At 38.7% G+C, this 12,728-nt stretch overlaps 1 protein-coding gene across 1 annotated transcript in view; it reads right to left on the bottom strand.

The window, feature by feature from the left end:
- LOC113115083 (glutamate receptor ionotropic, kainate 4-like) overlaps positions 1-12,728 on the bottom strand; it is a 297,646-nt gene that overhangs the window by 148,242 nt on the left and 136,676 nt on the right. The window contains exon 3 of the mRNA XM_026282354.1: positions 5,631-5,765. Coding sequence (XP_026138139.1) covers positions 5,631-5,712 — 82 coding nt within the window. The 5' untranslated portion in view covers positions 5,713-5,765. The remainder of the gene's footprint in view (positions 1-5,630; positions 5,766-12,728) is intronic.

Raw genomic sequence — 12,728 nt, forward strand, 5'->3', positions numbered from 1 at the left:
ACGGAAGAGGATAAGAAAACATCATGAATCAAAATTGAATCACAGCACTATGGCTCAATATGTAGCCACGGCTCCAACATCAAAACATTGTTTACTTGTATGAGAACCCCACATAAAGTAGTTTAATTCTGCATGACTTTCCTGAGTCACAATGTTACACAAGTGGCAAAAGATCTTTTCTTTGAGAAGTGACCAAAGAACTACTGGTGTGCACAATCTTCAGTCAGTGAAGAAATTGTGAAAAATATCAATCCAAAAGTCGGATAAATCCAGATATAATCCATGTGGTTTGTGAAGCTCACATTTTTATGGAAAATCTGACATATTTTGCATATCCTGCAGTCTAAATGTAGGCCTAGCCTAAGTCTTCTGAAGCCAATTGATGTTTACTGAAAATCTTACCTGACAGCCAACATTCACTTAGGGGCTTAGGAGAAAAACAAATTCTCCTTCTGTAATCCACTTAAAAAAAAAAGAAATCATACAGATTGTGAAAGAATGCTCTTTTTTGCCAAACTATCCCTTTAAACTAGTTAAGAATCTAGGTGGGAACACCAGTACACATCCCAAGTTGGGGACGGGTATCCAAACACCGCAATTCTGTTTCAGTGCCAAAGAAATACTATTTTGGCCTAATGCTTTCATTGTGCAAACCAGACAGTGGCATTCGTACTGGAGGGGCAGCAGTGTTAAATATAATCTCCTGCAGAGCAGTCAGCATCACGTCAACGTGCGGGGAAAGAAAAGACGTGAATGCCGCCCGCACTATTTACACAACCTTCGGCAGAGCCGCTTCGCATCGGAGCAGTAAAAACAGAAACCACACGTTTTAATTAATCGTCAACTAAACGAGACAGCAATAAACAGGGTTTACTGCGGAGGTGCATTCGTAGGTGCAGGAGGTAAGGAGACGAGGGAAAAGTGGAGGAGGAGAGCAACGCTGGTTAATTACCCAACCATACCCGGGTAAGTTGGGAGCCGTTTGTTCTGTGTTTGAATGACAAAGGAGATGACAGAGGCAGAGGCTCTGGAGATCGCATCGGCTGCTTAATAATTGATCTACGAAAGCAGGAGCTTGTTTTGTGGAGATGAGAGCACACCGCCTCATCTGATCCCCGAGCCGCTGGAATCAGAGGGATTGTTTTTGTAATATGCCACCGAATAAGCAGATCAATGCTCTTTTAGCGAGCACAAACATCTCACGACCGAGCCTTACCACAGTGAATTAAAAGCTTCACACTTGTACACACAACACATGGAAAACCACACGCGTTCCCCTTTGCTAAATCAGCTGGAACTAAATTTACATTTTGCACTGCTCAATATGGCGCCAGATAGATTAGACAACATTTTCATGATCATTGAAAGCCAGGACCTACATTAAAAGGGTTCTTTTTTTTTTTTTTGCTCCGTCTCGCTTTTTCTATTTCAGTTCGCCTTCTAAACCATAATGAAGTCAGTTTAAACAGCTATATTCATTTCGTTAATGAGGGAAAGGTCCTTTAATGCTTTTCTCCAGTGAGACAGAGGCTGTGTGGGTGCTAATAAACACAACTCACAAAAACAACATCTCTTAAGCGAGTATCTGAGGCCTTTGCTAATTTTTTGGTTAGCATTTAATTATACTTCAGCATTATGACTGACATTATTAGCGCTCTCTCTGGGAGGATGTAATTGAAAGTAATTTTACATTAATGCTAAGTCTGAAGTGCTCTCGAAAATAAAAAACATCCTGTGCGATGTTTTGGATGTTAATGTCACTGGTGATATAACGTGGTGTTTTGAAATCTGTTGAGAGCGATGTAACCACTTTAAAGAGCCAAAGACTGTTTAAAAATGTTGGAATACCTTTAGAAGATATTTTAAACAATGTTGGGAACCAAACTGATTTGATTCCCTTTGTCAATGGGGACCAAAAAATTGGATCCCATGAAAAGGACAAAAAAGATACAGATCATGTAATCTGTTATGTTGTAATAATTTATGGAAAAAGTTTTTTTCATGGCATGCATTTTTTTAATTATCTTTTGTTTTCAACAGAAGAATGAAAGTCATATAGGCTGAATTTGAACTGACATGTCAGAAATGCATATTTTTGAGTGAACTAACCCTTTAAAATACTTTCTCAGTTCCGTTTTACTTACTCTGTGCTCCTCATTTGTATCTATGACAAGACGTATAAACTCTACAACTTTGAGTGAAACATGATGGTCATGTGGATCAAGCACGTTTTTAAAATAATTGTGAATCAAAAGCATGAAACATCTAACCATCTGCACAAAGAGTCACATGACAAGTGTTACTAATTTATATTCAATTGACCTACAGTAATGTCAAATAAAATCAGAAAAACTTCCTTAAATCCAGGAAAGAAAAAAAACGTATTGGTTATGTTTGTTAACCCTCGTTCCCTGAAGAAGGGAACGGAGACGTCACGTCGATAACCGACTAATTGGGATATCGCTTCGATAGACCAATCTACTTCGAGTGTAAACTAAATGAGCCAATGCACATTGGCATGCAATTATTGCATCCAGCTGCCACTCATCACGGCGTGAGTATAAGAAGGCAGCAGGTGCAATGCATAACAGATTTTCGCTGAGGAGCCGAGCCAGAGACCCGGCGGCTCAGCGGTGGTACAGCAACCGTGGCAATGGGTGACATCTCCGTTCCCTTCTTCAGGGATCGAGGGATAACATACATAACCAATACGTTTTTTTTTCTTTCCTGGATTTAAGGAAGTTTTTCTGATTTTATTTGACATTACTGTAGGTCAATTGAATATAAATTAGTAACACTTGTCATGTGACTCTTTGTGCAGATGGTTAGATGTTTCATGCTTTTGATTCACAATTATTTTAAAAACGTGCTTGATCCACATGACCATCATGTTTCACTCAAAGTTGTAGAGTGACCGACTAATTGGGATCTTTACCAAAGCGCCATGGGTGCTGCCTGTGCCCTGTGTGAGCCGCCTGTGCCCCTATTAGGTGTAGGCAGGGGTTTGGAACAAGTAGTTCGACTCACTATTGTCAAAGCACTACCTTACTGGGTGAGACTGGATAACACTGGGAAAATGTACCCATTCCACTTGGAACAGGGACGGTGCAAAAGCCCCATCTGTCCCAAAGGAGTTTTTAGAAGCAAATACACGTATAGCATCTGTTAAGGTGTATGTGGAGAAACTTGAGGTGATTAAAATCCTCTTGAGAAGGCAGAAGTCTGCCGGGGAAACATGGGCTTTAACACGGAATATACGCATACAAGTACCGCTTTCTCAATATTGAACCCAGCCTTCCATCGGATTCATCATGAAGGCCTGGCACTGGACGTTCCACCGTGTCCAGCTGCATAGGTTGATGGAGGCTCTCAACAGGGTCTACAGTACAGACACTCTGGAGAAGTTTAGGCAAGCCGACACTAACACTTCTAGTTGAGTGAGCCTGCAATCTGAACAGGCAGGGCACACCCTGTGCCTGATAAGCCAGGGTTATGGCATCCACAATCCAGTGGGCCACCTCTGCTTAGAGACAGCATTCCCCTTCTGCCGGCCTCCGTAACAAAGAGCTGGTCTGAGGTCCTGAAGCTTTGTGTCTGGTCTATGTAGCATCTCAATGATCGAATGGCACAGAGCAAAGCCAGGGCTGGATCTGCCTCCTCCAGGGGCGGCGCTTGCAGGTTCACCACTTGGTCTCCTCATGGTTTCCAGGGAGCCAACTGGCCCAAACTCTAGGCACAAATCATCGACCGAAAATGCATGCAGGTCCCCTACCTTCTTGAAGGAGGCCAGTGCAAGCAGGAGCAGAGTTTTCAATGAAAGAAAATTTAGCTCAACTGAATGCAAAGGCTCAAAAAGCCTCAAATAGCCTCAGACCCGGAATTTGAACAGCACAAAGTGACCTCAGAACCTTCTGACTCCAAAGGAGGAGGTGGCGGGCGAGTTGCTGCATGCGACAGGAGCACAGACATAATTGTCGGTTGATGTATGCCAAGGTCGCTGTGTTGTCCGTTCGGACCATTACGTGCTTGCCTCGTAAGTGACCTTTGAGACGGTTCAAGGCAAGGCACACTACTAACAACTCTAGGCAATTGATGTGCCAATGCAGCTGCGCGCCCATCCAAATCCCTGAGACTGCATGCCAGTGGTGGAGGCATCAGTGCAAACCACAGCATGCCTGGAGATCTGTTCTAGGATCACCCCTGCCCGAAGGAACGCAAGATCTGACCACAGGGTGAGGGTTTGGTGACAGGCCAGTGTAACTTGAACCCGATGAGTGCCGTGCTTTCACGCCCACCTCGGGACTCGGCCAGTAAAGCCAGTGTCGGCCACCAGAACGAGCCCCAGATCGCCACAGCGGCAACGGGACTCCGTCCCCCTGAAGGTAGCAGAGCCTGGTTCACAGCTCCGAGATGGTCATCTTCCCGCAGTGGGAAATAGACTCATCCACGAGGGCCACCTCAGCGTGCTTGACGCCCAGACACGCGAGACAGCAATCGTGACCATCACCCGTTGCCAGGTAACGACTGCACCAAGAAACGCATGGGTGAAACGGCAACCTTATAAGGACGATCTGTCGTCTTTACAAAGATGCACCCGTGAAGCACTTTTAGAGAAATTAACTCTTTAGGAAACGTTCTTTTAGTGATGAGGCACACATGGGAATTGGCCACTTGCAACACGACAAGGGGGTAGTGCAGCCTGAAGTGCGCAACCCACTCGACACAGGAACAAACATCGCTGAAGCACCATCTCGCCAAATTCACCATCTTCACACAAAGCTTCCGAGAGCGTGCTGAACTCGTAGTTCACAGCAGACACAGTTGAGCAGAACGATAATAACGCTCGGCTCCGAAGCGAAAAGCTGGTATGCATTGCACCTGCTGACCTTGCACCTTGCACACTTCTTATACTCACACTGTGATCAGAGGCAGCTGGATGCAATAATTGCATGCCAATGTGCATTAGCTCGTTTAGTTTACACTTGAAGTAGAACGGTCTATCGAAGCAATATCCCAATTAGTCGGTCATTGATGTGATGTCGAGAATAACCGACTGAAAGGGAATGTTTGGTATTTGAAGGTTTATTATTATAATTTTTTTATTCTAAATTTTCATTGGGTCCTGAAACCTGTACAAAATCCAATGATCAAGGTCACAAATTAAAAAAATAATGTAACCTAATGTCAAATCTAAAACCTTCCTATATTTTAATTTGGTCTCAGACATTTGGACTCCGCAAGTACAAGTAAGCCAACTGTATGCTGATTTACCTAAAAAGTGAACCGAGTAGGTTTCTTTATATAGAGAGTGACCTCTATGAGTCAGACACAATCTATTTCACCACAATTTCCTCCACAGTTTAACAACACCAAAAACTGTAAATTTTTTCTCCTTGCCTTTGTTTACAATATCAACATAAAACAAGCAGTGCTCACATGCTCATTCTCCTTTTCCAGTGTATTAATTCTGGGAGTTACAGTCTGCCTTAAGGCAGCAAATCTGGTGTGAAACCCCATCACTTTAATTAACAGTGATTACAAATTACACCGTTCAGCGTAAGAACTAACGAGAGATACAGGCCAAAGATAGTGATGTGCTTTACAGCTTCAAATCGGCAGACATTACTCACCTATTCTGAATGAGAGCGGACCACTGGTGGCGTTTCTCACCCACATGGCTAAGAAGAGCAGAGGCGCCCAGGCTGCGAGCATCTTCTTTGACTCCTCATGGGTCCAGCCCTGGGGGTCCCCCTTCACACAGCCACCTGCCACACCAAACACAACAGCAAAACTTCAGAAGAATAGATAGCATGCTTTTCAATCAAAGGAATTACATGCGTATACATAGGCTACAATAGTTTGTTAGAGCAACTTGAATCAGACAATACTGATACTTATCATTCACAAAAGAGCAGTATAGATTTTTTTATACAAGTTTAACATCTATTCAAGAGAGTTATGACAAAAATACAGTGGGATGTAAAATGCTTTGCTTACTTTGGAAGAAAAACATGATTTTACTTATAAAGACACATCTAACACTGGCAATCATGTGGCACAGCAGACGCTAATTTTTTCTTGAAGATGTAAATTAGAAATGATAAATATGAAATTCTTACAAACTATGTCTGTTGCATTTGCTTCAAAGATGCTGGGGCATAAGCCACAAGATAAAAAATTCTTCATGATACACATTTATTTTACTGAAATACTCCCGCTTTCTTCGCCAGCTATTATTCATTACAACTTATCTTCTTTTGCTTATGTAGAGAATTTAAAAAACACATTGAGGATCAAGCAGACAGAAAGAGAGTTCAAGAAAGGGTACACGTCAGGAAACACATGCCTAATTCATTTACTGAAGCAGGATACAATGACAATTAGAAACTGCACGCACATCCAAATCATTTTGCTCAAATGCAATTACAGCAAATCATCTTCAATGGTTTCGCATGGCCTGTGCACAGCACCTTCAGCAGCAGAATACAGAAGAGAAACCGCATTTATACTGACACTTGTAATTTAATTTTACTGTCGTACAGTTAATAAATATCTGTAATCTTGTGCAGTGCAAATGAGAACGGCTTTTTCATTTTCTGAAATGGTTAGGAGCAAAATAATAATCACATGGATGAATTCATTTAAATTGATAATTCACCCAAAAATAAACATTCTGTCATCATTTTCTCACTCTCATCTTCTTCCAAACCTGCATGACTTACTTTCTTCTGTAGAGCATAAAAGAAGATATTTTGAGACCCCTTTGACTTTAAAGGAATAATTCGCCCCAAAAATGAAAATTTGATGAAAATGTACTCATCCTCAGGCCATCCAAGGTGTATTTGAGTTTGTGTCTTCATCTGAACAGATTTGGAGAAATTCACCAATGCATCCCAATCACGTTAACTGTAGGGCTGTCAAATCGATTGTTATTAATCGCATCCAAAAACAAAAGTTTGTGTTTTATTTTAGATGTAAATAATCATCGATTTTACAGCCTACAGTTGTTCACTGATGGGTTGGAGTCATGGGGATTACTTGTGGATTATTGGGATGTTTTTATCCGTTCTGACGGCACCCATTCACTGCAGAGGATCTATTGGTGAGCAAGTGACGTAATGCTAAATTTACATCCTGGATGTAGTTTTGAGTTCCACAGAAAAAAAGTCCCCCATACAACATGAAGGTGAGTAAACGATAAAAAGAAAAAAGAAAAAAGAAAAAAGAAAAAAAAAAAAGAAAAAAAAACTTTTGGGGGGAATTATTTATTTAGCACTTCAGCAAATAAAACCATGCAAAAACCTGCATTTTTTCCATTAAACAACCCACAATCCATTTTAACCAATGTCTAAAATTGCTTAAACAGCACTGTCTTATTCTTTTCAGCACATCCATTTCTAAGCCACATTCACAAAAGAAAGTGCTCTTTAATCGATAAAAGAATGTATTAATACCAATGAGAATCTCATCCTGCAAATATAGGAAGCATTTTAATAAGAATTGAGGAAGGAAATGTATCTGGCTAAAGGCTCTGTTTAGGAGCTGGCAGGCAATTAAAAATAAAGTAGAGACCCTGCAAATGCCAAACAGCATAAAATGTAGTCTTTTGACTATGAACAGAAGGATCCAAATAGAATGTGTTCTGTTTCTTACTCGTTTATGAAATTGTCATCGCTCTCAAAGGGAATCTTGCGAATCATACCCACTGTGTCTTCAATTCAAACCGCCACCCGTCTCTGCCCAGACAAGCCATGCAGAGTTTTCTTTTTTTCTCTGTCTTTAAACAAACATTGTTCAGAGAAAACCTGTTAAAGGTGAAATGACTGGGGATTCTGGGTGACATGAAAGCTTTTTTTTTTTTTTTTTTTTTTACACAAATGAAAACAAACGATGGCTGTCTTAGATGGCTATCTTAGATCACATCTACACACTTACATTTTCATTTTTACATTTATTCATTTAGCAGATGCTTTTATCCAAAGCGACTTACAAATGAGGAAAATAGGAAGCAATCAAAATCAACAAAAGAGCAATGATATACAAGTGCTAATTATTATTTGTATTATATAATAAAAAAAAGAAAACAGAATAGAAAAAGTATAAAGCAAGTTAGTGTAAGAGTTAGTGTTTTTTTATTAACTAGCTGCTTGTTAGGCATATTACTAGCATATTGTCTGTTTATTAGTATTTATAAAGCATATTTTATTGTTTTATTCTGCATGACCATATTTTAGATCCCTTAATCATACCCCATACCTAAACTTAACAAGTACCTTACTATTAAGAAGCAGAAAATTATGTAATATCAAGGAAAAAGTCACAGTTAATAGTTCCCCAAACTAAAGTGTAACTGAAAATACTGTTTCAGTCCTTTTTCTTCAGAATTTCAAGTTTAATTCAATGCATCATTTGCCATTCCTTTGTAACTTTTGATGAAATGTACTAGCAATTTCTGAGTGAAAACTGTTTCCACACCATGTTTTTTCATTGTACTGTAATAATTTGGTCCACTGGATTCTCACTGTATTTAATATATACATTTATATTATTTTTTTTACATTTTGTCAGCTGATCGATCAAAATGAACTAAAGGGATGGGTGACCCTGAAAACTGTCTTCATTCTAGACTTTTTTCTTGTATGAAAAAAAAAAAGTTTTTGTTCATGCAAAATTGGGCCCCATGGACTGAAATATCTTTTTTTTTTTTTCAACAGAGGAGAATGATACCGGTTTCAAATAATATGAAGATAAGAAAAAAAATGTATAATAGTAATAATAATCATTATTATTGTTTGTTAGTTATCCCTTTAAAAATCTGCATTGTGCCACAAATATTCAAATGAAAACTGAACTGGACTACATATTGTCAGTACACTATATACTGATGTTTTTCTTAGATAATAATAATGGGATATTACATCTCCTAGATACTATATAAAGTTTTTTTTGTGGAAAACAGCATACACAAAATCACAAATAGCCCTGCCCTCCTGAAGCGAAGAAGTCTTTTGAATGCAGGAAAGCTGTTAATTATCATTATGATAACTGACAAATGTAAAGAATAAATGACATTAAAAGCAATGTTTCCACTTAAACCCCATTCCAGCATCTTCTCAAAGCCTTTCTCCCTGTGAATTACTGTGTGTGTGGGACTGAGTCATTTAAAGGAGGGTTGAATCAGTAATGGGATACTACAGAAATAGCACGTAGCTTGTTTTTGTAAGACAAGTGCTCGCTGTGGGGAGTAAAACAATGGCGAAATCACCATGTGTTGTTCTGAACGCACTCGGCTGCTGTCGTGTGGTGAAACAGAGCTTGATTTTGACCGGCCAATGGAACAATACCATCCGATAGGGGAAGAACTTTGCCACGAGGCTTGCTATTGAAAATCTGTCCATTTGATACAATGTGGAGTAATTCAGTCCAAACATTAATTAGTCCTGGCTCAGTCCCCAGGATGCCCTCCTTTTGTAAAAGGCATCAAATTAAAGTCTAGCAATGGAGGAGCTCTTTTCAATTAAAGCTAGATAAAAGCTGCTAGACCACGAGCACTGCAAACAAGTCAAACCTGTCACTCATAACCGTAGCTTCATCGCATATTCTCTCCAAATACCTCTAAGTGTCCATCAAAGCTCTCGTCTCAAAAACAACAGGTGGACTGAATTGTTACAGCATTTTTATGCTGCACTCACAGCTGACATCCACTGCCAATCAAAAGCAAGTCGGGGGAAGAGGATTCCTCTTCTAGATGTCAATGAGAAGACTGAACCCCAGGGTAAATACTTTGTGAATACATGGGATGGATAATAACACATTTTCTTGAATTTCTCATTAGAAGTTTCAAATGTCTTGAAGCTGTAAACGACTAGAAGCAGTTGGAAGTAGAATAAACGCACCAGGAATTAAATTAATCGCCTGGCAGAAATAAAATCAACATGTGAAAGTTCACCATTAAATGTCATTTGTTATTTATCCAGAAGAATCAAACATAATATAAGGAATTTTTAAAAGGATTTCCGTGAGACACACACTCCGGTCCGAAACGCTGCCAAAACAAACATCGTGCCGCATTATGAGTAGCTCTCTACAACTTCAGGATACAGCCTCTGTAGTGTTTTTTTTTTTTTTTTGTAGAATAATTGAATCAAAAGACACATTAGCCACTCACCACTCAGCTACCCCGCTGAGTTACTGTGCAACTGGTGTGTTTTATAGAGCATTTGGGTTTGAACATTTTCTGTGGAATAACAACTGTGCAGTCAAACTCCATGTTTATGATTATGCCCATATTTGGTTTTCCTGTTCCTGTTCCGATTTGAGTTCCATTAGTCTCAGTTGTTTCCCATTTAAGCTCCCTGTTAATTCCTTGATTAGCTTCTTTACTTATACCCAGTGTTTCCTAGTGTCTAGCTTCCAGTGTTAAATGTGTTCTGGTCTCATTGTTGTCATCCTACCTGTTTTGTATGCCCGTAGATTTATTAAAGTCTTTTTGTTTTGAGTTCATCTATGTATGTCTCTTTGCTGGCCACTCCCTGTGAACCATGACAGGTGCATGAGAGCCAGCAGAATTTGGGTAAGTGTCTCTTTTGAATGGTCTAGTCAAATAATCATTTTGATTTTCAATGAAATGTGTTCTTTTGTTACACTGAGAAGGGTTACATGTTTACATTAATGCTGAGTAATTCAATACAGTAAATAATAAAGTATCTGATTAGTATGTTTTTGTCAAAAGCAACAAAGAATAAACCAACCAAACCAAGAACATTCGTCCAAACTGGGATTAAGTGTTTTACTAGAGGACAAAATGCAGATAGTTTATGAATCGCCCCATACTGGGTTCAGTCCTAAAAGTTTTGGCTGCCAGCCAAAGTCTTTAACCTCTACATCAAATGATCTCTTTTAATACATTAAATACTGTTATTTTAATTGCCACATCTAACGGTCCCCTGCAATTCCTCCCTTCCTTACTGCTCTCCAGCCATTGACATGCAGAATATGATTAGTATGAAGTGTTTTACCATTATTAAAGAAACATTTCGTTGCACTTTATTTTACAGTACGTGTACTTTCATGTACTTATAGTGTACTTACAGTGTATTTATCTAAGAATATTCTGGTAATATAAGCTAACTACATGGGGTAGGGTTAGGTTTAGGGGTAGGTTCAGGGTTAGTACCTAGTTATTACATATTTATTGTAATTACTATAATAAGTACATAGTATGTACATGAGGAACAGGACTGTACAATAAAGTGCTACCAACATTTCACTCAAAACTGATAATTCCTTTATTTACCCCATGTCCTTCCAAACCTGTACAATTGACATTCTTGTATGGAAGAAAACTATTTATCAGTCACTTTTTTTTACTTTCAATGAAAGTCAAAGGGGTCCAACAGTTTTTCAAAATAACTTATGTGCTCAAAAGAAGAAAGATTTTTTAATTTTTTTTTAATCTCTTTAAGTACCAAGGTTGTTATTTTATTGTTTAAAAGCAACTAACAATTTTCCAAAGCCAGCCATTAGCATGTAGCACATTTGCTCATTAAAAGTTTGTACTACAGAGTAATGTGTTGTACACACATGCACAAGGCAAATTTGCAAATCCATTCTTGGACAAAAAAAACTAAACTATTTAACTTCAGACTGTCTTACTATGGTGGTCAGTGATGTTTGTGTTTGTTGTAAACAGTATGATACTTATCGTACTTTAACTATGAGCCAAAAAGCTGCATCATAACAACTGCTATACTTGGTCTCAATCGTGACCTGAATAATAAGAGACGAGAGGGCCTGTCACAGACACAAAAGCACGAAGCGATGGTGTTATGTAAAGTGGGGTGAATTAAGGTAAACTGGAGATTTTTTTTTTCAGTGAGATGAATGGCATAAAGTGACTCAATTTACCTGAATTTCCATAAAACTTAATTTTGGTGGAGCGGTTCTGGGATATCTGCCAGTGTTAGCCTACGTCTAAATGATTATGGATCATCACTAATATTGAATATCACAAAGCAAATACTGATTGAAACACTATAAAACAGGGCTAAACTGAAGCTGAATCTTTAAAACCCTTGAACCACACTGGATCTAAATGGAAAACATCAGAACCTCTGTGACAGAAGAAATGATGAATGGCTCAATATCATCTGTTTTCAAATCAGATTTTAAGAAGGTGGGCAAACGCCTGAGTGTTTTAGCAGTGACATCCAACACAAGTGAACGAATGAATTCAGTCAATGACCTCTAAATGGAAAAAAGATTACATAACATTCCTGGCCGAAAATATAAACCAAATCTATTCTCAATATACGGTGCAAACAGCAGAGATCAGGTAAGTATATTATAAATATACTATATTATAAAAGTATAAATGTATTTGGTTTCAAACTTCTGACTGATCAAAAAAATACATTAACTTTTCAAATTCCTTTGATTTCTTGTATACATTTTTCAAAGTACACACACACACACACACACACACACATATATATATATATATATATATATATATACCTTGAAAATGTATTTTTGACTATGAGAATGGTAAGATGAAATATAAAAACAATGAACAACAGTTGAGGGATAATACACTCCGATCCCTACTCTGGCTTTAGCAGGGCATAAACAAAAAGCTTGTTAAAGTCAGTAGGTTCACAACATTCTAATGCAGAACCGTAAAGGAGAATGACTGGTGTTTCTCGATGCATACTGAATCACCATGATAT

This window comes from Carassius auratus, chromosome 15 (assembly GCF_003368295.1).
Source record: "Carassius auratus strain Wakin chromosome 15, ASM336829v1, whole genome shotgun sequence".
Taxonomy (NCBI): Eukaryota; Metazoa; Chordata; class Actinopteri; order Cypriniformes; family Cyprinidae; genus Carassius; species Carassius auratus.